The sequence below is a fragment of the Megalobrama amblycephala genome, linkage group LG24 (genome assembly GCF_018812025.1).
Source record: "Megalobrama amblycephala isolate DHTTF-2021 linkage group LG24, ASM1881202v1, whole genome shotgun sequence".
NCBI classification, from domain to species: Eukaryota; Metazoa; Chordata; class Actinopteri; order Cypriniformes; family Xenocyprididae; genus Megalobrama; species Megalobrama amblycephala.
This window is the reverse complement of record NC_063067.1, coordinates 14,643,175-14,669,908: the sequence shown is the minus strand read 5'-3', so window position 1 is coordinate 14,669,908 and position 26,734 is coordinate 14,643,175. Positions and strand designations below refer to the sequence as shown.

General features: G+C 37.7%; 1 protein-coding gene across 3 annotated transcripts; it reads right to left on the bottom strand.

Moving 5' to 3' along the window:
* Positions 1 to 1,198: 1,198 nt before the first annotated feature.
* wu:fa11c10 (protein FAM110A) lies at positions 1,199 to 26,631 on the bottom strand. 3 transcript variants are annotated; one of them, XM_048178128.1, is made up of 2 exons: positions 26,459 to 26,631; positions 1,199 to 4,734 (listed from the first exon to the last, which is right to left on the bottom strand). In XM_048178128.1, exon 2 carries the CDS (start codon positions 4,210 to 4,212, stop codon positions 2,869 to 2,871), a length of 1,344 nt encoding a protein of 447 aa, XP_048034085.1. In that variant the 5' UTR covers positions 4,213 to 4,734; positions 26,459 to 26,631; the 3' UTR covers positions 1,199 to 2,868. The 3 variants fall into 3 exon arrangements, with proteins under 3 accessions (XP_048034085.1, XP_048034086.1, XP_048034084.1); XM_048178129.1 differs by lacking the exon at positions 26,459 to 26,631 and adding an exon at positions 15,948 to 15,968; XM_048178127.1 differs by lacking the exon at positions 26,459 to 26,631 and adding an exon at positions 15,369 to 15,617.
* Between the last annotated feature and the right edge of the window lie 103 nt (positions 26,632 to 26,734).

The window sequence follows — 26,734 nt, the reverse complement described above, 5'->3', positions numbered from 1 at the left end:
TTTTATATAGATTCAAAGTAATTCACATTTCTCACTTGGATGAAATGTAATCCCTTTATTTTTACAGCCTCACTGGTGCATTCCCCCCCCAAAAAAACACTGCACACACCAATCTAATAACTGTAATGTATTTAATATGTGATCTCACTGTAATATCTAATGAAAGCTGGGGACTATAATGAACACTAGAACTGATTACTAGTACATAAAACAATCAGTTACACCAAGAAATGCTTATGAAACAATATCTAAACATTTTTTCCCTCCATTAAGTGGAAATTAAAATATATTGCCGGAGGCTCGCAGGTGCAGAAGTGTTTACTGTACTTTGTGTGGTCATGAATGAAGCAGCTGGTGTGACAGTAAATACTGTATGAGCGCACTCCTCCCTCAGCGTCTCTAGTTCACTCACACTCTCATCTGTCTACATGAGTTTACTGCACACAGAGAAAAACACACCTCACCCCAAACCACCTCACTAGGGAACAGCATTACCATAAATCTTATTCAACCAGTTTAATTTTCTTGGATTAAAATGGGAGGTTCTTCAATAAAAACTAATTGGCCTGCAGAAGATGCTGTTAATCACACCTCTGCCCTCTTCATCTTCTTACAAGGTTACATCCCCCTCTCTCCCTGGCCGTAATTCTCTGCTTGTCTGCTCAAGGTTGGACATAATTCACAGGTGACTGGGGCAACAGGCTGCTTCTGTGACAGAGCTTCAGACTCAACCTCAGGGCACAATATTTTACAATATATAATACATTTGAAAGCAGACACACACCCTTAAAGAGACAGTTCACCCAAAAATCAAGATCCTGTCATTTACTCACCCTCATGTCGCTCCATGTTGCCTTTCTTCTTTGGAACACTTCCCCCCATACAACATTGTTTTGGACTTTTATTGTTTCAGACTTTCATAAAACCCACATTCACATCTGAGTCAAGAGGTTTGAATAGGAACATCTGGTTACTTCCAATTTGGATCCTGCCTCATGTTGGATTGTATATGCCACCTTTATATTCAACACTCTGTGTCTCAAGGGACAGAGTAAACATACTCAGAATGAAGGTTCTTCATGTAAAGTGGCTTTCAAAAGTGCTGCACCCTGGATTAAAATGTCTTTTGCCAGGAGAAGATCTAGGTTAAGTTTTAAACTACTCAAATGAATCATACAGAAAATGAGGAAGTCACAACTTGTTTTCAAAAACATCATCTCTTTATTGACATCTTCAAAAGACCGATTTTGCATTCAACTCTTTCCGAGTCAATGGTAAACTTCAGAGAACGAGCAGATCCACCATGTTACCCCTCCTACTTCAATAACTACTGCGCTGAACTGTTTGAGGGTTTGTACCTTTGTGTGTATTCTTCCTGGATGTGCTGGCAGAGCAATGTATTTCAATCAATAAATGTTTTGAGTTTACATTTTCATGCATTTATGGCTATATTTAGATTGCACAGTCAAGAAAAAAAATATTGTGCTTTTAATAAAGCAAAACTTTCTCTTAAATACTCTCAACCAAACGTGAACATTTGTGTGGCCTCATGACTTGTCTATGTGCACATATTCAAACAACTTCCATCAAAATAACTTTTTTTCTGCTCTTTGTAAGGCTTTTCTTTTTCACAACAAGTGCGAAAACTCTGCAGTAAATAGATTTAACAGCTTTGATTCCCCTGAGAGTATTGAGCCAAACACTCTCTCAGTTCTGTCAGCTCTCACACCTTACCTGTCTTACACAACTGTCTATAACTTAACCTCTCCAAAACATAGAAACAAGCAGAAGGAACAGTCACAAACAAACAAAATCCACACAAATCATACATAAACATTAAGTTGAATGGAATGTACTTCCATATGGATCCATGGAATGCATGTTTGAGGAGTGCACATCGTGCAACTGTGCTTTGCCACATAATACAGCTGTACATCCACATGTGCATGCTGACAAGAGGCTCTTACATGCTTATATTTTGAACGTCTAAACTTATATTGAACAATAACAGTCTACCAGCCATGTTTGCAGAGGAGCAGCGCTTCCGTGGAAGCTCTGAATTCTTCACAGTATCATAGTCTTGCCTTCAAAAACATCTACACTAAACATCTGACGCACTTGTGAATTTGACACCTATGGAGCAAATGTGTGTGCACAGTGAGCAGGGGTTTGTGTTCATCTCAATTTCTATATGAGTGTACTGGTAGGACATTGCCGTGTCATCTAGGTGTGCCTTATTAAACACGTCCCTGAGGTCTTACTACAACCGACACCAAATGACGACCTCATAAACACAAGCATCCTAAACATCTTCAATCATTCTTCAACCAATACAAAGATTTCTAAAACTAGAAAGTACCTGCTTCATTTCCAATACCATGAACACAATGGTTCCTAGAGGAATTAGCTTAGGCCACGGGTCCCACAGCACTGCTGTTTAATAAAGACTTTGTACCTGAACAGCACCAGCACAGCAGATCGACTGCTGCCTTCATAATCAAAATCATCATCCATTCAATCACTTTTAGTGCCTTTAGCATTAGTCTTATTGCTTGATTCAAAATGTATCAAAGTCACAGTGCTGAGAGTCTGTAGTATTCTGCATCTGGAGGTACGTCATCCTTGCAGAACATCAGACGCTCGAAAAACAACAGGACGTCCATGTAAATTCTATGTAACAAACATCATGAACATTATCCTTATAGTAAGGCAAATACAAGACAAATATTTGTCAGAGCCTTCAAACAAAGAACGTAATAAATATTCGGTGTGTGATAAACATCAACTGAATTCCACAGCAAGTCTCTGTTCCATTTATATTGTCTATGTCTGGTACTCATGGGTTGGTAGACAGCCAGAGAGAAGCTCCTAGACATTGGAGATGTTTTGTGAGGCATCCCGTGCTTGTCGGATACCGTAGAGCCACTTAATGACACGTGCATTCCTCTCGATGACTGAGATGCCGTAAGGAACCCGCTCACTGGGCTTGATGGGCCCATCATCGTCGTCATCTTCCTCTTCCCCTCGCCGTCCTTCCCCGCAATCTGAGCTAGAAGTACTGACGCTGCGGAGCTTGGAGACTGAAACAATGTCCGAATTGGCCCGTGCAAAGCGCTCCACGCCACCCATTCCTTCCACCTCATCTGGGTCCAGCCCACAGTAGTTGAAGAAGCGCTCCAGGTCAGCTGTGGCCCGAGAGTAGCGGTCGCTCAAGTCTGACTTGGACCGATGGAGGGAGGGGTGCTTCCGGGTTGAACCTGGACGTGACCCTCGAGAGCTGGCTGAAGAAAGGCGAGTAAAAGCAGGGGAAGCCGGGGGGAGAATGCCAGGGCGCAGAAACAGCGGGCTGGAGGGTATGCAGGGGGATGGAGGGTGTGCTGCCGAAGGTTGCTGCTGAGCAGGAGGTGTCGGAGGTGCCTGTGGCTGGGCTATCTGTGGTTGAGCTACTTGGGTTTGTCTAGGTTTGGGTTGTAGAGGCAATCTTTGAGGTTTTCTGCTCTCCGCCTGGGGTCGCACATCCACCCGCCGCACAGTTACAGAGTTGGGGGTTCCGTAACTACCTTGTGGTACCAATCTGGGAGCTCTGGCAGGGACCGGAGGAGGCCTTCGGCTGGGCTCTGTGGGTGAGGATTTATTGTTAAGAGGAGAAGAGGTGCGAGAGGAGTTGGGCGTTGAGGCAAGGTGTGCTTTGAAGTTGATGCAGTGCTGAGGTTCAGCAGATTGTCCACTACCAACACTGTGACCCCCAGAAGAGGGAGAGGAGGCTGAGGGAGAAGGAGAGGAAGGTGTAGGGGAGGAGGCAAGCGGCCCATCGCAGACATTGATTAGATTATTCAGTACTTCCAGGTTGAGTTGTGGTCCTCTGCTCATGCCATGGTCCGGTCCGTTCTCTGTCTCAAGTAGCCGCCGGGTAATCTTCCTCGCTGGTGGAGTGTTTATTCTGCATTGCATCATCATGCTTGGCGATAACAGCGGTTTGCGGATGATTGGGGGTTTCACAGGTTCTTGTCTAGTGCGCGCCACTTGTTGACTCTTTACGTATTTGGCCTTGTCAGCTTCCAGGCGCTCAACTGCACTCAGCTTCCGTGTTCCTGTCTCAGGCGCTCTACGGAAGTAGTCGGGGCCTTTATTGAGGATACGGAAAGGCATGGCAGAGGTGAATGGACCCCCAGTAAGACGGCCATCTGTAGGACGGAGGGTCTCCACTGACATGATGGGTAGCAGTGGGATTAATTTAAGAGGAGAAATGAAGACCAAGGGTCAAAGTTTTCTTTGCAATCAAGACTGTCTTTTGAATGTCGTCCCAAGAAAGACTTTTGTAGTCACAGGTCTCTTTATTCCTTCTCCTTTGTATTTTAAGCTCTTTTTTCCCCACCTTCAAGGACCCCTTTAACTTTCTTACCAGTCTGAACACTCCTGCTGCTGTTATTATTTCACTCTTTTTTGTGTGCCGGCCTCTTGCCTCTATTATCTGCTCTCTCCCGAGTCCGGCTTATTGAATAGAGGCCCATGGGATGGGGTCATAAAGGGTCGCATTCCACATCAGTCCGGCTGAGTGACCCACCAGGACGGGGCAGATCCTGAAGTGAGCTCTTCGCAGCTGAAATGTTAACAGAATAGTTCTGGTGAAACACGGTGGCTCAGTCCTTTCCTTTCAATCTCCAGATGTCTCAGACTTGTAAAACACTCCTTGAAAACCTGGAACTCCTTTTCTTGAAATCCTGCACTCTTTTCCTGGAGGAAGGAGAGAGAGAGAGAGAAAGATGCTGTCAGACATGGGTAGGCAAAGAGAGGACCTCCTTTCACTCCCTCTGCTCCACACATACCAGACACTGGAGTACTCTAGAGCGAATGGGGGCAGACGTTTGGTTTTAATGCACTGTCTGGCCCCTCCCACTACACTCTTAAAGCCTCCAGATGCTGCATGTGTGAGCAGCCAATCAGGAAAGAAAAAAAATGTTACACACACAAGAGGAGGAGAAAGGAGTAAGCCAGTAGATGATCTCTGATTGGCTGAGGGTTGGAACTCTGACCAATTGCACCCTTCCCCCCACTCACAACAAACACTCCTACTGAATTTTCATTCAAATGTGATTCTTTGAAAAGAAACAAAAAAGAAAAGGGGAGAGCTAAAGAACAGCTGCAATCTTTTACATTCAATTACATCAAACAGTGGTGTTTTATGAAAATATTTAAATGTCCTCCTTTCCACTTGTTCAGTGTTCAAGAGCGTACAAAGGCACTTTGTGTAGTGTCTTTAGAGTACATTATAGGCAGATTATCATGTTTTATATTCTGGTCTCAGACTAGATATAAGCCAAAGGCTCATTTAAATCTGTCTGAAACACTCATGAGCATCCACACAGCTTGACTCAGACAAGCTAGTTTTTCATATACTTTCAGACTATACACAGACTAGAAAGCTGCTCTCAAATCAGTTCTGGCTCAAATTTAGACTCTTCTCTCACTCTCTCTGTCTTCATAACTTATGATGATTTCATATTCTCTTGATCCTCAGTGTCAGGGAGTGAAGGCAATTTTTCCCTTCCCTATTCTCCTTTTTGTTACTGCATTAAAGGTTTGGATTACATCATCACATGCGCTGAGAGGCTTGCTCATTGCCATTTCTCACCATCATCATCATCATTATATTCAAATACACATTTTTAATTAATCTTTTTATAGCATGACTTTGTGTCTAGGCCCTCGTTACGCTCCCCCTCCCTGTCTTCCACTAATAAGATAGAAAAGACTCAGTACAATAGAAAGATAGACATATTCTCTTACCAGGCAACAGTTCACTTAAAAATAACCTAAATATAGTTTTAAACTAATTACAGAACAGAGTGAATTGCCTTTAGAGAAAACGGTTAATAACCTTACTGACATTTGCCCCAAAGACTGCACAATAAATAGCCTCAATTGCTTAAATGAGCTCCTTGGCTTGCACTGCAATTATTTCCAACATGAAATCAACGTTGACCCCATTTGCTTTCTTAATGCATGTTTCGTGTATTATTGTGAACATTTTATCAGTGAATGCTTTTCCAGATACTGTGTGGCTTTGTATATTGTTAAAAAGTAGTAGCATGCTCTTCCTCTGAAACGAATTTCCTTTTCTGCTGCCGTCACTTTGGCTACACAGACTAATGTATGATCACATGTAGCTATTATTTTAACAATTTCACATTCATTTTGACTCGATTTTGGTCTGGAACACCCACTTTTTACAATTCACTCCAATCCCAATGGATGAAACCGAATCATGCTATATTTTTCCTCTTTAAATATCCTTTTTCTCTCACATTACGCAAGTAAAACAGGTTTCAAGTGGTAAATCATTTTAACTTTCATGTCATGCTAATTATTAGGGCTGGGTTAAAAATATTGATTTCTCGATTCTCATTTTGATGAACTAATATCGATTCTTAAATCCCAAGATTCAATCTTTTAATCTATGAACTAAAAACATTATGTGCAACGTGCCTCCCATCCATTAATTCACAAATAGCTTTGTGCTTTGCTACTTTTGATGTGGCATGACAGATCACTGTTGCTGCCTCAGTTCAAGCAACTAACTAGTTAGTTTAAAACTCATTAACCAAAAAAAGAAAGGTGCATTTTGATAAATATATGCACTATATTATATTCAATTTTACATAACCTGTTCTACCGTTTAAATGTTTATATTCCAAAAACGAACTGACGTAGAAACATGTCATGTATGTATTTTTGAATAATGCCATGTAAAAAGTTATTATTATAGCATTATTATAATAAGTTTTGCCTTATGTGCAATTTTAATGTTTATATCCATCTTATTTTTATCGTAAGAGTGGGCACAGCCAATTCAATAGGTGTGTTCGACTTGAACAACGATTGGTGTATGACATCAAAGTACCGCGAGAGCAACACACAGGTTTGTAGCACAAGTAGTTTTACCATTTACTGCATTTTGTTATTCTTCAGGTTATTTACCTTTAGCCAGTGCCGGTCCTACACTTCTGGGGGCCCTAAGTAAAACTTTGTGAATTTGCTTTGGATACAAGATTAAAAACATTACTGTGACCACTAATGATTCCATTGTGGTTTTTGCATCATTCAGATACGTGACTCTGACTCATATGTGACTACAAGACTGAGACAGCAGATTGACAGGTACATTAAAAGCAGGTTAACACTGGGACTGAGAAATGTCTTGTGTTGTGGTATTACCATTACTATGGAAATAGAAACATTTAAACATGCTTGGCATGCCTCTATCTATTATTGTGTCTTATAAGAGGCTTATGGACAGAGTAATGGAATAAATGCTTATCCAGGTCAAATTCTGTGGTGCATTTAGATGATGATCTACACACACACACACACACACAGCTGTCTCTCAATGGCCAGGCTTTTAATAGAAGGCACAGTTGCTTAGGACCCTGCCATGCTGCTAAGGGTGAGGCAGCTCTAGTGTCCAAAAGCCAAAATGGATCATCATTCCTTCCCCTTCACATCTCTGTATTCCCTAGTGCTACACTGGCCTTTACCAGACACCAACATGAAGGAAAGCTCTTCCACAGGGGCCATAGACCACAAGCATGAGGGCTTACAGAGACAAATGTGGATAACAATAGCCATGTTTACATGGACACTTTTTGTTTCCATCGGAATTATTTAAAATGAATCCAAACATAGTGTTTACATGAACGCTATATAAAATGATCAGGTTGATGAGCTAGTTTACACGTCACAAGCTTTAAATGTATATGTCGTGGATTTAATCGTTTGACGTGCACACACTGCACAAATATACAGTTTATTTATAGTATATAGTAATGTTTATAGTTTCCTGCTGTTTTGGCGCATAATAGCATCCTCATTTTCTTTGTTGTAAAAAGCAGACTTATTATTTATCTATTTCGGGTCCTAATTAGGAGACAATGAGCACACGAGAAGCTTATATTAATCAAGCAGTAAAGATGCCCATTCCCGTGCCCAAAACAATGTGCCTGCAGTCCGAAGCAAGCACTTGTGGGACAACGCTGTCCTGCACCACTTCACAGACGATGAGTCAAAAGAGACACTACAGTCATTTATTATATTCAACAACAACATCAGATCGTTCCGTCAGTACGTCATTACGCCATTTCTACGTCATTGCACGTGAACAAAACTTTCCAGTTTCGGTTTTCAATCCGATCAAGTGTTTACATGTCCTATCAAACAGATTCGAAAAGGTTTATTCCACCCCTTTCAACTCGAATGAAATTTCAATCAGTTTGGGCATTTTTATTCCAACTGAGGTGTTTATATGGAGCATTTTCATCTGGATTGGACTTTTAAACCGATTGTAATCGTAATACAATTCACCATGTAAATGCACATTCTAGGCTTGTTAAGTCATCAGAGCCCTCTCTCAAAAATATTTAACTGCCTGATACCAGTGTGAGATAAGCACGCAAACAGCATACAGCAGATGTAGCATAGGCCTGTGGTTCCCACTTAAACTATATACTGTTATTGGAAACATTATTATAGTTACCAGTATTTTCACTGTATGGCTGATAACATTTAATTGTTGAAATTAAAAGTGTACACCATCTTGTTAAAGGTCCCGTTTTTCGTGGTTTTTTGAAGCTTTGATTGTGTTTATAGTGTGCAATATAACGTGTTCATGTTTCGCGTGTAAAAAAACACAGTATTTTTCACATAATTTACTTATCTGTATACCGCTGTTTCCACTGTCATAAAAACGGGCTGATGACTTCCTTGTTCTATGAAGTCCCTCCTTCAGAAATACGTAACGAGTTCTGATTGTGCCAGCGGTTCCTGTGTTGCGATTCGACAGCAGATTAGCGCTCCTTGCCCGGAAAGGTCAAGCCTCTTACCATAACGTGGAGATGCACGCGCTCAGTGTTATTGTAAACATGTCTTTAATTTTACCCTATCAATTTGAGCCGGAATCAGACCCGGTGATTGGACTGCGGGATGAAAATAACAGCGTTTCGACGACATGGCGACACACACACTCTACAAACGCAACTCTTGTGTATTCCTGTGGGCGGAGGTTAGTCAAAAAACTGTTTTAGTGACGTCATTAAAGAAGGAAGTAGAGGGATGTAGTCCAAACTGGCCGTTCGATGTAGGCGACTTCTGTTAAATAAAATATCTTGCTTGGCATTGAACTTTGAGCTTTAACATTTTACAGATTTTATTTATACTCTAACAACAACAACATTACACACTAACTAAAGTCTGAAACATGGGATCACGAAGAACGGGACCTTTAAAACGAATACACTAAAAGTCTATTTAAATGCTACAAGTGATTTCAGGGCAGGCATCATATTATATGAACTTTTTTATGAAAAATGTATATTTTGAGATTTGCGAAAGATTACATTTAACAGTGTTATTAAATCAAGAGTGTAAAGGTCTGAACCTGATCTTTGAATGAGTAAAAATACAGTTCTCCTGTGCAGACTGTAATAAGCAACCCACCTGAGAACCACTGTTTACAGCAATGATATACTCTGTCTAACAGGAGTGGAAATCACACTCATCTTACAGCACACAGTGATCCCAAAACCATTAAAGTGTTTACTTCTCATGTAAAATAATATCCCCAAACAGAAGCAGACACACAGTGGAATGTGAGGGCCACATGGGTGAAGGTGGCACGAACAGCCCAGCTTTGGGCACAACCGTGGTGTGAACTGATTGAGATAACAGAAGCATTTCAGCAGTGAGCCAACTGGACCCAGAACACTGAGGACGTGGGGAGAGCCAGGAATACACACACTTAGAGCCACACACACCCACGGCAGACTGCCTCAACCACAGAAACACACAGGCATCTCCAAAGCAAACCTTTTTGGGCACAAAATAAAGATCTGGTCTTGATTTCTGAGAGCTGATGTAATGTTCCCCACAGCGTTTAGTGGTGTACTGGACTGTTGGTGAAGCCGCAAAAAACGTGAATGGAAAATGTTTGCTAACGGCTTGAGCATAGCATATAACAGTGCTCTTTTTGTGGGTGTTTTTAAACCTAAATGGATGTATAATTTCCGATGTTCATTTTATTAATGTTTAACGATTTAATGATAGTACACTACATGGAGGAAAATGTGATGCAAATAAGCTAATCCAAAAACCACTGGGGGATTGGGTGAGGGCTGGTCGAGCGCGGCGGTCTACAGCTGCAGGGACAAAGTAAAAAATGACCTCACCAATTTTGGCCGAAAGAAACTCCGCAATGTAATTAGAGGGGAATTCTGCGTGACTGAAAGGGATCTACTACTTTAAGGATATCTATCAATTACTGCTGCGACAACAGGCCCGACACAAGAGATACACGTGACAGAGGAAAATAAAAATATGGAAGAGAAAAATGACAGACAGAAAGAAAGTGAGCAAGTGAGAGAGAGAGAAGTGGGTCGTGATAGATATCTAAAAAACCGAGATAAAGAGTGAGATAGTTGATAAATGTTTTTAATATTAAACGCATTAAAAATGTACACAAAAAAGACATAAGAAATTAAGTTTATAAAGATAATGTGAGTGTTGCTTGCCAAAGCAAATCTCATCACCACAATGTCAAGGTGTTGCTATGTTCTGGAGGGTTGCTAGGTTGCTTACTGACTCAAATCAAAAAAGGGGGGACGGGATTGGGAAAGATCCACGAGCTGGGACTCGAACTCGGGTTGCCTGAAGCGCAACGGCGCTATACATCGGCGTGCTGCCCACGAGGCTATCGGCACCGAAGTCCTTAGACATGGTTCCTCTTTTAATGCCCATTATATTTTGACACGTTTTATCTTCCAGATAAAAATAAGACCAGTTCAGCTAGAAACATGTCATCACATCTTTCCTTAACAAACTGCACCATTTGAGGCACCATTCATGTTTATAGCACTTAAAATTTAACTTTAAGCAGTCTGGTTCTCAACAAGTGGGCTGGGGCCCACAATAATGGGGCCTCAAACTTTCAAGCAGGCCACATGATGACTTAAAATTATTTAAATTAACATAATATTATTACTATAATTAATATTACTGTTGGTTATTACATATCATTTTATCAATAACATTTAACAATTCAATTAAAATTCTTTAAAAATTATTCAGATGAAATCCTATATTAATTTCCATCAATTTTTAATGAAGAACACACAAAATGAATAGCTTTTCATTTAATTTTGATTAATTCATTATTCATTTTTACACTTTTATCTCTAGATAGATTAGTCTAAGAGACCAAATTTCAGTCATAAGTTACCCAAAATTGTCAGAATTTTGACAAAATGTATAGTTACTGTGAAGAATAGTATTGGTGATGACTGTCCTAGTTGTACAGTTGCCAGGCTTGAAGCACTGATGCGAAGCTCCTGGATGTCAGATTGTCTATGTGAGGCCTTTGTGATTGGAGACTGACAGCTCTAAATAGATCAAAACCAACATTTCCTGCTCCTAGCAGCCCAGAGGGATTCACTCTGAGGCTGAGTCACCTGTGCAAAGCTGACATTAACGTGTCAATATTCCAGGAAGTTCCTGTGAATCTTCTCAGGTACTGAGCGAGGATTGAGCATAGAAGACCTGACGTCACTATGAGTAATGACAGAATTCAGGAATCCCTCCAAACTGGGAACATGAGCCATCCTGCTGACATAAGCGGAAGTTATGTAATGAAAAAAGAGAAGGAATGTGAACTCAGGTAGAGACCATCACAACCCTCTGTAGTAAAGAGTCACGGTGAGGTAAATATTACCTCTGCAGGGTCATTTTCTGCATGCCACCAAATGAAGAAACTGATCAGAAGAGTCAGAAAAGATAAATTCTGGACGAGCCCCCCTATTCAACAACAAGTAGTTATGTATTTTTAGTGCTTTTATGTGACAGTTCTCAATTGATTTATTGATAACGGCTTGTTTCAGCTGCATTTAGAGTGAATCTGAGTGGCTGTAGCCGACAGATGAACCTCATTTGTGGGACCGCTTACTTAAAGATTTGACCTCTTGCACTACACTGTAGGTGTTAGGTCTAAGTACAAGCTAACTAGCATCATTCCCAAGGGTTTTCCCTGGCGGCTTTTACTGCATTGACAGAGTCGCACCTCTCACTCAACTCACCTCAACGACCGCGATAAAGACGCCCCAGAGGTTTCAAGCCTTTAGCCTGATAACCTTTCACACTGCCTCCATCCATAACCACCACAAAGCTCTATCGGTGAGGGAGAGCTGGTTATAAAAGGTTTTAAACAGCCTTCTCTTCTCACTGTGTGGCAAAGCAAAGCACAGCTGTTTCCCCTCCGTCCACAGCAGGCCAGGATGACCTCTCAACATAACATCATTAGACAGAGCTGGTATTGTATTAAACATCCCACAGTTAGACCATGATACAACATTGAATATCTGAATGAGCCCTCAGGATAATATCATCATTCATCTCCCATTTATTATTACAGCCAATATGTGGATCCCTGAAGAGATGTACATACAGTTGCCCTTAGTGCCATTTCTTACACTCACAGTTTACCCAATTAAATGGGGGCATAACAGACTTCTGTTGTTTTTAAATAATGATTATAGCATTTCTAGAATTATTCACCAAAAAATATTTGGGTAATCAATTAATGTGTCAAGCATTTCTTTGGTTAATCAAATAAAAACAGTGTTGTCCTCCAAAAAATTTGCAAATTGAAGGTTATGACAACAAATATAGTGAAAGTATCCATCTAGGCTGTTATACATTATGTGAAAAATGTTTTAAAAGCCTTACATTATTAAAAACTGTTCGTCAGCAGTTCTGACGTAGAAAGGCAGTTTAAAAATGATAATAAGAAATTAATTACTGAGAGATTTAAAAGATTAATTAAAAGATTTTTTTATCAATTAATTATTGCAGCCCAAATAATATATTTAATTTATGAATGGTTTTATTATGATGAATAATTGTATTTATTAATCCGATATTTTATATATTTTTTGTAATATTTATATCATTTGGGTATATTGATTTTATGCCTAAAATGGTATAAATAATAGAAAAAGAAAAAGAAAAATTGGAGAGACAAATCCAGTATGGATAATATCAAAATGGCTGAACATAAGGTTATTAAGTTATAATGATTAATTGGCTTGCCCCAAATACCAATTTATCATCAGCTGAAAAACATACAAAAGCTTAACATAATAATGGTTATGTGTCACAGAGGCGTGTTAGAGATCGTGTTACAAGCAGAGAATGTGATCAGTCTCTTCCTCCATCTCTCATGTTGACTATAATAAGATAATCAGATGAGAGCAAAAAGTCCTTCATGGGCCAGCCACACTGTTACCTTAAATTCTCCACATTTCCCTTCATCCGTCACTTTACAACTTCAAATCAAAGAAAAACAGATTAGATCAAATCAGATCCCTGGAGTTTTCAGATCAGGGTTTAAACGTCACAGCAGATCAAGACACTCAGGCAGCACAGATGTATCTGACCCCAGAGGCCTGGGTGATCTGTCACTTACACGATTATTAGTGATTTACCATTTCCCCTGGATAAAGCTCTGCAGTACCAGCTGCACATTTGAGGACGGACACTGTGGTATCAGAGGTCACTTTAAACTCTCAAACTCTCAAACCAGTACTGTTCAATCACCTTGGAAACATCCTAACAGAACTGTCAGCGGTAAAAAGTGATCAAGTAAACTGGCCTGATCATCTCCTAATTACAACCATGGCAACCTTGTCCATGTCAGACTCATCTCAGGAATCCATGACCCCCAGGTCCTTTAAATGGACCCTGACCCTGTTGCCTGCCTCAGGCCTGACAAAGTAATGCAGAGTAATGTCACTCACACATTTAAACACTAAACGCACATACACACTCACATCTGCACAGAATTACAGCCTGCTAGGTGTCTGCAAAGGACAAGGACGCTAACAGACAGACAAAAGCATATACATGTGGACAGAGTGTGTAATCACAAAGATGAGATGGTTTAAGCCTCAGCCTAGAGTGTTGTTTTTACCTTCTTCCACCGCAGCTACCAATTCCGCTTTCCCACAGTCACACACACACATACACATACACTCATCGAAACAAAAGAACAACAAACAAGTAGTAACTACGTTTACAAAAACTAGAGCACAACACAAACACAGCCTCTAAACATACACAAGCAGAGGTCACCTATTAACCCAGTTTGACCAATAACTAAGCCAGGAATGTTAATGGATCTCAGAGAGATAGAGATAGAGATCTTTTTCTGCATGAATATGCAGACAATATGACAGAAATACCTCACAGTTGTTTTTACATGCACTCAGTTCCTCATTTCATAGTCACTATTGTTTTGACACTATCCATCTGGTCAATTGATGCACAGTAAGTTTTTTTTTTATTCATCGAAATTGTTCAATACTTGATATGTAATTTTGCATGCTCATTTTCGATTTTTACATTTAGATTGCCTTTGCTGCCATCTAAAGCTCACTTAAAGTTCATTTTTAAAATCACTAATAATTTAACAACACTTCTCAAAACACACGTCCATTTTTTATACTGTACATTAAAATGTTGTGATGACTAAATTCACTTGTAGCATTTAAAACGATTGATTTTTAGTGTTTTATTTTATTTTATTTTTTAACAAAGTAGTATAGACTTTAATATCAGCCATAAGCCATAACATTAAATTATTTGTATAGATTATAATGTTCAATATCCATTTTTCTTATATATTTATTTAGACAAAATAGTATAAATAGTAAAAAAAAAAAAAAAAGAAAAAAAAAACTTTTATATCATCCAATATTCAGCCAATTATCAGCTATTATAATAAATAAATATCAGCCAGAATTTTAATATTGGCACATGCCTAAAAATGGCACAAATCAACATTTAACACAATCTAATAACTGAGTTCATAAATGCAAAACGACAGTCATCCACTGTTTGAACGAATATAATAAAAGCCTTAATGGGATGGGAAAATACAAGGAGTTTATCTGTATTTTATTTCCCTAAAACCTGAACTCAATCACCCTACACTCACACGATTCTTACTGATCCCATATAAACAACCATTACGTCCTACTAGGTAATCAGTCCAGTCCCAGCACGCTCAAATTAGACTCATTAGAGACTCACATCCTTCATAAATGAATGATGAAATGAGAGGGCATGACTTATACATGAGTTTCACTGTTATTGCCAATACAATTAATGATAATAAAGTATCTTAAGAAGACAGAGATAAAAAAAAAAAAGGCAACTAATACAAAGCCAGAGTTCAACACAGTCAACACAAACTAACTTCAGAAAGAATTTGACAAATCCATTTGTATATAGATTATTGGACCATCTCTGTTACAGGTTGCTTAACTTACCAGGACAAGTGTTTTCCAAGAGCAGGATGAAGCTCTCAAACTGCAGAGCCTTTTGAAGAACGGAGCTCAGCAGAGAGTCAGCGCTCCAGTGAATGTGTGTGCAAGTCTGTGTGTGTGAGCGCGACTGAGATGGCAACTCAAATACTTCTCCTCCTCCCTCTTCCCCACATAGCTCCTCCCAGCCAACTCTTAGGAAGAGCAGGGCTGGAGAAATACAAGCAGGAAGCACAACACTTCCCTACGGACAAATGACCAAATGAATTAAATCATGCACCACCATATTTCTACCATATTTCCACCGCAAATCCTTTGCCTATTCTTGGTCTCGAGTGGTTTCCGACTGGAGCTTTTGCTTCCGACTGGAGTTCACCTCCTGGATGGATATTTGTGGCAGTCATTTCCCAAAACACCTCTTAATAATCTTTTCCCACATTCCACCTAGACTACAAGAGGAAGTGATACAAGAGTGTCCGTCGGCTTCATCAAAGTAAACAGAGCTCTTCAGAAAACAGAAAGACAAGCAGTAGTGGCCATAAGGATATCCCATCATCCAGTTGGACAATTTCAGGAAGGAATTACCTGAGAAAGACTGGAGAGAATCATCTAGTATGACCGTTTCTGTTCTTGGAAGCAGACTGCTAAGAAGAACTTGTGGTTTCTCGGCTCCAGAATATGAGTCTGGGTTTAGCGTCGCCCTCAAAAAACAAGTTCATCCCGTAAAATCCCGTAAGAGCAGGGAGTGGACTGTATCCAACTCAGAGGGACAGAAAAGAATGAAAGTTGTGAAACAACACTTTATTTTCAGTGACACACCAGTGTTAGACACCTCAAACTCACTTTGAAGACTCCACCTCTCCATCTTAAGTAGGATAAACCGGATTATTTAAGGAGTGGTTGAATGAAGTGTGGTTTGGCAGACCACCATTGTGTGAAGGTGAATGTTCTCCTGAAAACAGATAACATCTGCCATCCAGCTGCACAACAAACAAACAAGTTTGACCATAATAGCTCTTCATCTCTGGGTCTATTCATTCAGTCAAGTCCAGGTGTGTACTCTTACCCCATCCCTCTCCATTTGGCTGCCTTTGAAACCCACACCCTCATGCCAAGGGGGCATACCTGAGTCCCACCATAAACACAATACCCACAGAATGTGTGCCTGTGGCTATGGTAACAGATCTCTATGGGAATGGCTGCTGTGTGTTTTGACGGAAGTGAATCGGGCAGATGCTACCAAAAGTCTGAAATATAGGGGTAATAATGACAGATTGACAATGAATTGTTGTGCATAATTTTATCGATAAAATCTTAGACTGATGATTAATAAGCAGTGTGTGTAAACTCTGTCTATACAGGTATCTGAAGCATATCTACTACACACTGAGTTGCTTGTCACATTTGCGACACAGATGTGCACCCCTGGCTTGTGAAAATAAAGGAGGCTAAATTCAAGATGTTGCAACATTTTACTGTCAATAAACAATGATTACATTGACTGAAAACACAGTGATAATGTGATAAAGATGATGATAAGAAGCAACAAGGATTTTTTCAACACTTACCCTGCCAAAATTTTCACTACATATATATATATATATATATATATATATATATATATATATATATATATATATACACACACACAGTACAGTCCAAAAGTTTGGAACCACTAAGATTTTTAATGTTTTTAAAAGAAGTTTCGTCTGCTCACCAAGGCTACATTTATTTAATTAAAAATACAGTAAAAACAGTAATATTGTGAAATATTATTACAATTTAAAATAACTGTATTCTATTTGAATATATTTCACAAAGTAATTTATTCCTGTGATGCAAAGCTGAATTTTCAGCATCATTACTCCAGTCTTCAGTGTCACATGATCCTTCAGAAATCATTCTAATATGCTGATCTGCTGCTCAAGAAACATTTAATGTGTACAATTGTACAAAATATTTGTGTACAATATTTTTTTTCAGGATTATTTGATGAATAGAAAGTTCAAAAGAACAGTGTTTATCTGAAATCTAATCTTTTGTAACATTATAAATGTCTTTACTGCCACTTTTGATTGATTTAATCCATCCTTGCTGAATAAAAGTATTCATTTCTTTAATTTCTTTTCAAAAAAATAAAAATAAAAATTCTTACTGACCCCAAACTTTTTGAACGGTAGTGTATAATGCTACAGAAGCTTTGTATTTCAGATAAATGCTGTTCTTTTGAACTTTCTATTCATCAAGGAATCCTGAAAAAAAAAAGTACACAACTGTTTTCAACATTGAAAATAATCATAAATGTTTATTGAGCAGCAAATCAGCATATTAGAATGATTTCTGAAGGATCATGTGACACTGAAGACTGGAGTAACGATGCTGAAAATTCAGCTTTGCATCACAGGAATAAATTACTTTGTCAAATATATTTAAATAGTACACAGTTATTTTAAATTGTAATAATATTTCACAATATTACTGTTTTTTACTGTATTTTTAATTAAATAAATGTAGCCTTGGTGAGCAGACGAAACTTCTTTTAAAAACATAAAAAAAATCTTAGTGGTTCCAAACTTTTGCACACATATACACACACACACACAATTTAATTTATTTAAATTATAATTAATTAGAGTTTCAATTATATAATTCTATAATTTTAAATGCAGATTTTTACATGGATTATTTTATTTCTAAAAGTTGGCCAGCCCAGTTTTTGCGGTGTGTTCACAGCACTAAACAGACCCCATTCGGGGCTTTTTGGCCGATTGAGCATGTTGAATCAACAGAGAGAGAACAAGTCAGTGCACAAGAATAAAAGCAAAAGTGATGAAAGCGAGCAAAAAAGGTCAAGACAGCACAGACAGAAGGCTGTTCTAATTTTACGTAATTTTACCTGAGCGTTCCAATGTGCGAATATTTTCATAATAACATGAGCCGACTGAGCCGATCAGCGTGATCGATATTCAAAATGGTAAGCAAGCGCTGCTTTGTTTATGGTTTGTATATCAGCAGTCCTAATTTCGGTCTCTGTTATCATCAATGCAAAATACATAAAACTAGAAAAAAAATTAAAGGAAATAGTACACCAAAAAATGAAAATGATCCCATATGGATACGCTTTTTGGAGCTTCAAAAGCTTGGGCGCTATTTAATGTCATTACAAAGCTGGGAAGAGCCAGGATATTATTTAATATCTCTGATTGTGTTCAGCTGAAAGAAGAAAGTCATATACACCTATAGGATGGCTTGAGGGTGAATAAATCATGGGATAATTTCAGGGCTCGACAATAAGGACTGCCCGATGGCCCGGGGCCAGTGTGAACGACGCTCGGGACAGTAGACGGAACGGTAACTTGCCCGATCGGGCCAATATATATATGTATATGTATATATGTGCGATATATATCGTCTATGATATCGTAATTGTTGATTTAGCGATCTTACATTATCGATTATGTCCCTCACTTTACAAAAAACAAACAAAAACACACCCATTGAGTGCACGCGTACACTACGTCTAGTAGGTTAGACTAGTGCGCGTGCTATTAGATAGTTATATAATTAAGTTATTATAATTAGTTATATTTATAGCTATCATTTAATATAGTTAACCAATATTACACAAAGAGCGCTGTTTTTCTCCAAATATTAACATAATTACAAATGTGATATTGATTTTATTCAGCATACAGTTTAATAAACAAGAACTAAATCGTCTGTTTTGCTGTATTTCGCCAACGAAAATAGTTCCAAAGTCCACAGAATTGTTTTGCGTCTCTGAGCAACACTTCCTGAATGAATCAGCCGTTTGAATGAATCGGTTGAATCTCAATGATTCACTCATTAACAATGATTCAGTGCCACCTACTGGCGGGTTTGATTTCACATTTAAAGTGTCTTCATTTTTTAAATTTCAAATAACAGTATTTAACGTTTTATATTTTCAACATTCCAAAACATTATTTATGCATAACTGCTCTCGACTGATTAATAAAGTTTAATCTATAGTTATATAGTTATATTATATATCTATAGTTATATATAGATATTACAATTTCTGTACCTGAAAATCTCCTGTATAAACCTACATGAAAAACTTGAAAAGCACCATTTATTTCATGTATATGTTTCTTTTGTATTTATTTGTGCTATTACTCGTAATTTGATTATTTGTTACCATTTTATTACTTACTGTTTATTTGTCTAACAATATTTAAAAAATAAGTGAGTTTTTCTAGTAGCTTTTGGTGTCATAAACCTATTTATTGAGGTTAAATGTAACAAAGACAACGAAAACAATACCTATGCTTATTTTATAGGCCCATTATTTTATAAGCCCTCTTGTCTTTTATTTTTATTAATTTTTTGTTGTGGGGCCAGTGAAAATTTTGGCAGGGCAAGTAAAAATTTGAACCACTGGCCCGACCGGGACAGTAGAAAAAATCCTTAGCGTTGAGCCCTGAATTTTCATTTTGGGTGAACCATTTCTTTACAATTAAATTGATAAAAAAAACAACAACAACAAATGCACTAAAACAGCAGACTGTGTTTTAAGTAACACCAATAATTTGATTACTTAATCATATTTATTTATTATATAGTTTAAATATAGGGTATGCATATAAATGGTATTCAGAGTCCTTCACATTAACATTAAATAAACTATAGTCTGAATTGCTGACATGGGCTAGACTAGTTTATCACATTATGTAATTATTATTTGAATGCATCACTTTCATAACATCATCAAAAGTAAATGACCATTGAGTTCTTCTAACGTCCGTCATCAGATTTCCTTTTCTACTTCTATATATATCTTCAAACTCCATGCAGAAGACCTCTGATCTTTCACCTTCACGTCGTAACTTCCCCCCTTCCCAAGTTTCTGAAGCGTTTACATTGATGCTGCTTACGCTGCAGGATCAACGCTAATGTCTAAGAGCCTGGCTGCCCTGTGTGCCACATTGGTAATGCTGTCAGCACTGATCTGTTTGGGTGCTCATCTGAGCTGCTGAAGAATGGCAGTGTCTTTGAAAAGGAGGATTATGAAGCAGTGCAGGATTACTACTGCTGCCCATCTTTCATTCTGAAGATCACAGACCATGCTGTAGGCTCTGAGCGAGACACACACACACACACACACACACACACACACACACATTCAAAGGGTCAAATACGAACATCTCCTTTTACAACTCATATTACAGACAGACATGTCCAAACGGGCTTTCACACCACTAAATCATCACAAATACACCGTGAATGCGCACGTGTACATGAACATGCCTGATCAACTGATTAAACAAACAGTGATGAAAAACCAAAGTGAGGTCACCTACCATAACAAGCTGTTTACATACTTAGCTGCATATGAATAAGCGGTGCAAATTTGCATGTGGGTTACATTCTTTATCGGAGGCTAGAATAGAGACAGATACCAGTCCAATTCCCTCTGAATTCAAAAGCAGCGTTAAAAGCAGGTTCTTACGGAATCAGTGCAATTTTTTGCATGAAATTCTGCAGAATGGAAGGGTAATTTCCAATTTATGCAGAAATATGGAGAGTACTGAATTCTGTGTAGGCCTGGTTATAAGTGGGCGGCACTGAAAGGATTGCCTGAAATAGCACCTGCTTCAACACACGCACACACTGAGAAAAGGTTAAACTGTTTGCTATAGAGGCCAACCAAGTCAATACCATAGATTAGGAGAGGTTACGCAAAAAACAAGAGCACCTGAGCCAATCAATGCATGGAGAAAGGGAGATCAGGCCAGAGGTTAGTGAACTCAGTCGCAGTGCCATACAGGGGAGGAGGCCAGATCCACTCGCTCACGTGCTGGAGGGAAACACAGCCCTCTGGGAAGGGCGGAGGGCTGGCTGGACTAGCGCTGTTTATCTTGGGAGGGCACTTTCTAGGGAGAGGCTGGAAAGAGCCAACTCACATTCCTCAGAGAGAAAAAAAAAACTGGAGATTTAGAAGAGTGTGTGAGGAAAAGGGAAAAGCTTGATCACGTTCTTAAGTCCAAACTTGAGGAAGCTGTATTTAGTAAATGCATGTGGGCGGTTGATGTGGCAAAACCTCTTATGGGTCAAAAGCGTCATCCAGAGACTAGACTTTTTTAACTGTTTGTATGGTTGATCATATTTGTTGAGCATGCCAGAATTTCATATTTCTGTAATTTCAGTGCTATTACTGTGTGACTGTCAGGATGTTTTTCTCTGAATAAAATAAAATATTTACATTTATTAATTTAGCAGATGCTTTCATCCAAATTGATTTAAAAATGAAGAAAATCACAAGCACTTTATTATAAAAGTCAACAATAGACAAGTATACACACTAGAAGTTAAATATACTGTACAGTCCAAAAGTTTGGAACCACTAAGATTTTTAATGTTTTTAAAAGAAGTTTCGTCTGCTCACCAAGGCTACATTTATTTAATTAAAAATACAGTAAAAAACAGTAATATTGTGAAATATTATTACAATTTAAAATAACTGTGTACTATTTAAATATATTTGACAAAGTAATTTATTCCTGTGATGCAAAGCTGAATTTTCAGCATCGTTACTCCAGTCTTCAGTGTCACATGATCCTTCAGAAATCATTCTAATATGCTGATTTGCTGCTCAATAAACATTTATGATTATTTTCAATGTTGAAAACAGTTGTGTACTTTTTTTTTCAGGATTCCTTGATGAATAGAAAGTTCAAAAGAACAGCATTTATCTGAAATACAAAGCTTCTGTAGCATTATACACTACCGTTCAAAAGTTTGGGGTCAGTAAGAATTTTTATTTTTATTTTTTTGAAAAGAAATTAAAGAAATGAATACTTTTATTCAGCAAGGATGCATTAAATCAATCAAAAGTGGCAGTAAAGACATTTATAATGTTACAAAAGATTAGATTTCAGATAAACACTGTTCTTTTGAACTTTCTATTCATCAAATAATCCTGAAAAAAAATATTGTACACAAATATTTTGTACAATTGTACACATTAAATGTTTCTTGAGCAGCAGATCAGCATATTAGAATGATTTCTGAAGGATCATGTGACACTGAAGACTGGAGTAATGATGCTGAAAATTCAGCTTTGCCATCACAAGAATAAATTACTTTGTCAAATATATTTAAATAGTACACAGTTATTTTAAATTGTAATAATATTTCACAATATTACTGTTTTTTACTGTATTTTTAATTAAATAAATGTAGCCTTGGTGAGCAGACGAAACTTCTTTTAAAAACATTAAAAATCTTAGTGGTTCCAAACTTTTGGACTGTACTGTAAGTTGCAAACATTTGTTGATTTACATTAGCAACCATTTCTGAAGTCCATAATAAACTTAATACAGGGGTTGTGGTCAAAAAGTCTCTGAGAGAAATGAATCACATGCTGCGTCACTATAAGTTTCATACAGCATTTAAACTTATAGGAGAGGTAAAAAAAACATTGGTTCAAGATGTCTATATTCTATTCCATGAGATGAGTAAAAATATTATACAATGAGTAAAAGTATTATACAAAAACATCATGTGTAATTAATGGTGAATGCCAAAAAAATACAAGCTGATTTCAATTAGGCAACAGAAACCAGACCACATGAAACATTATGTGGGTCAAAGGGAACAGTGTCACAATCAGCATCATATTCTGTAGTGGCTATTGTGTGTTTATGTCTTGTTAACAACCCATCAGTTAATGTGAAATCAACTAGACCTCTTGTTTATACATCGACACAACCCATCTTAAAATATTTGCCAATTTAAACACTTTTCCAAATTGAAGAAATCACCAAGATTTATTAAAATGATCAGAAACATTTTAGGGTTTTAGGAAATTTTATGAGACTACTCTAAGAACCCAAAATGTTTCAGATGATCTCTCTAATCCTCTCAACTCTGCTGAGCATATGATCATTTTATATTCACTGGAGCCTTGAGGCAGTCAGACTGTCAACTATCACTGAGAGAGAGACTGTGGTGCTTCACATGGTTTGCAAACTAACTGGCTTAGGACCCAGTGGCTAGTCTGTGGTTGAGTGTGTGTGGTTGAGTGTGTGTGTGTGTGTGTGTGTGTGTGTGTGTGTGTGTGTGTGTGTGTGTGTGTGTGTGTGTGTGTGTGTGAGTGAGAAAGAGAGAGAGAGAGAGTGTATGGTTTGAGAAAAGCAGACTTTGAACAGAGAATACACGGACTACATACATATTAATCTTTACTTAACAGTAACAGTTCCCCTAAAGAGTAGACATCTACTCACCGCTGACTAAATTCCTACATTGGAATTTGACTTGCGGCACGGAGTAGCAGTCATCCTGGAAATTCACAAAACACAACCAGAAGAGATAGAGGAGACCATGAAGTCATGGACTCGGACTGTGTTATGACATCCAGACAGATCCCACATTTCCCAACACTGTGGAGGATGATTTCAGAACTGACATCAGCACTAATACTCAACTAAAGAGTGGACAATCTTTTGCCACATATGGGGTGCTGAGGGTCTTTACTCCATTCAAATACTTCTTATGCCTGGATATACTTAAATTTCTGTGTTCCGCTGCATCTAGCGCACAATTGAGAGAACATGCCCTTCAAAAGTATGCCATTCACTGTATGCGCACTACCTAGTAGGCCTTTTTTTTTAAGCACTCAAATCAATTGCACATAAACAATGCAGAAACAAAACAAAAAAAAAATGCGAAGGAATTTACATCTTTCTAAAATTGGATAACATCTTAAATGAACACTTTAGTCATAATACCACAAAGAAAAGTGGCACTAGTGCAAGAATACATAGACATGACATAGAATAGCTGTTCATGTTTGTTTATATGCTCTAGGACTTATCGTGTACAAAAAGGTCAACATGATGATAACGCCCAGGCTATCAACTAACAGGGAATAACAAAAACATACTCTGAGCTTAAACTAATCCCTTTTCAATTTCCTTTGCTGTGGAATCAGGTCAGAACAACATAAAGAGAAGGAGCCTATATGTGTACATTAAAACAAAACAATGCCATGTCTTATATGATCTTATTTGATCTGTTTCACTTGGCTTGGAGACTAAAGATATGCACACACACAAGCACGTTCTTCCAAATAAGGCCAATCTGAACATAATACACAATCTAGTACCTCAGCAACAACACAAGTCAGCAGTTGTGCAGAAGAATGCCATGGAAGCAGTCAAGACCAACTTATGGGTCAATGACGTGATGGATAATTTTTTTGTCCAAAGGCCTTAATATTAATAAAAAACAAAGATATGACATCCAAAGTATGTAAGGTAGTACAACTAGATCTCTTTTATCAAATCCAAAAGGTTTTAATTATATTTTGCTACATATAAAAGGTCTTTTAAAGATTTTGAAATGTCAAAAGGTCATTCGGTTTAACCGTCCAAAGGCCAATACAGCCACTTCATTTGTCATTAAAATATCTTAAAATGTAATAAATGTATATATTTTATATTCTGGCATGATTTTATAACATCATATATCAACATAGTGCAAAATGGAATTAAAATTATTTCATTGATGTCATTCGGAGTAACCGATATAAAGGGACCATTTTAGATCAAGTCATGCGGTTAGTATCGTGTGACAGGATGTGACATCATTCAGACGCCTGCAAAGGACCATATGGTCATAAAGCAAAGAAACTAACTCTCTTTTATATTTGAAAAATTCATGTTTTCACTTGCTCACATGTCCCGACACATCAGGTCATTCGGTACAACCACTATAAAACATGGAAAATTTAATATTTTTAAAACTTGTACTAAATATAAAATGTTTGATTGTTCTTTTGATAGCTAGATAGCAAGCTAACTAACTAGCTAGCTAGCTAGTTAACCGCCTGTTAGCATTGTTTGAAAATATCGTCATTCGGTATAACAAACAGAGTCATTTGGTAAAACCAAAATTTTGGTTAAACTGAATGACTTTTTTGGTGACAAATTTTGTCCATCTTGTAAAAAAATGACAAAAGCAGTGTTAATTGATTATCAAAACCACATAATTTCATTGTTAACACTTAATAAAATTTCAAAATTAATTATATCTCCATTATGTGTTTTTTTAACACTTTTAAAAACCTTATTCATCAATGACCCATATATATATATATATATATATATATATATATATATATATATATATATATATAAAGGCATTATTTATTTTTCTCTATGATATCCAAAAAAAATTCTCTAAATGATTTTGTATTCAGTAAAATGGGGAAACTGAAGTGTAGATGAATGGTTCAAGGGGGAAAAAACTAGAACATATCAAGCTGGCCAAGTTTCCTTATTAACAAAATATGCTCTATCCACCCACAGCCGTCACTTAAATACAAAAATAGTGCAAAAGAAACACTAACGTGAAATAGATAGAAAGCACCTGTCACTACTGCTGTGCAGTCAAGGTTAAATCACTCAGAGAATATGTGTGTGGTAAACCTATCACCCTTGGGCTCCACTTTTTACAAGACTGCACATTAATTTTCAAAGCCTTGTTCGGCTGCAGCACTGGCATCCTGCAGTAAAAGTGCTCATCACCCAAAATTGACTGAGTTCACTTGATTGACAGGAAGGATGACTCCTTTTCGCGAATCGGTTCTTTCGAACAGTTCATTTCAAAGGAAACTATTTACGTCATCACGCGGCCCCTGGCATCACGGAGTGGCTCATAAATTATACTAATATATCTCAGTTCATAGTCGTCAAGAACACAAATATCACCTGTATTCACATTAAACAATATTAAAATTCATTTATATCACTTTGCTGAAAGACTTTACACGAATCATTCAGACATTTATGAACCAGTTCAAACGAACCGCTTGAACAAATATCCTGATAAGTTACATACACACTGATAAGAATTAACGTTAGCAATAACATATGAATGTGCTCAATAATAATTTTAAACGAACTGTGAGCGATTATGTCGTTTCAGCATCGCAGCTTTTGAAGCTGTCATTTTTAATTTTGAATATTCCATACGCAATAATCATAATCATTTGACCAACGTAAACTGACATTCAGTCTTGTGTATAATTCATTCATTTATTTAGCACTCACCTCAGAAGCGACACTGCAGCGTTCCCCAAAGTAGACCTCAAACAGGTAAAATTCAGCTAGATTGTAGCGTATAAACTTAGTTCATAGCTTAAATGTCTTTGTGACAAAAAGTGAGAGTAGCTTAATTTTCATGAACACTGAGCGAATTGAATTTCTGCGGGGAATAAACCATTATCCGACCACAAAATATGAGGGTGCAGTGTCGTTGTGGTTGAAAAATAACACGTCAACGGTAACGTATGTTTTAATTTACCACACAAACATATGCTTATTTTT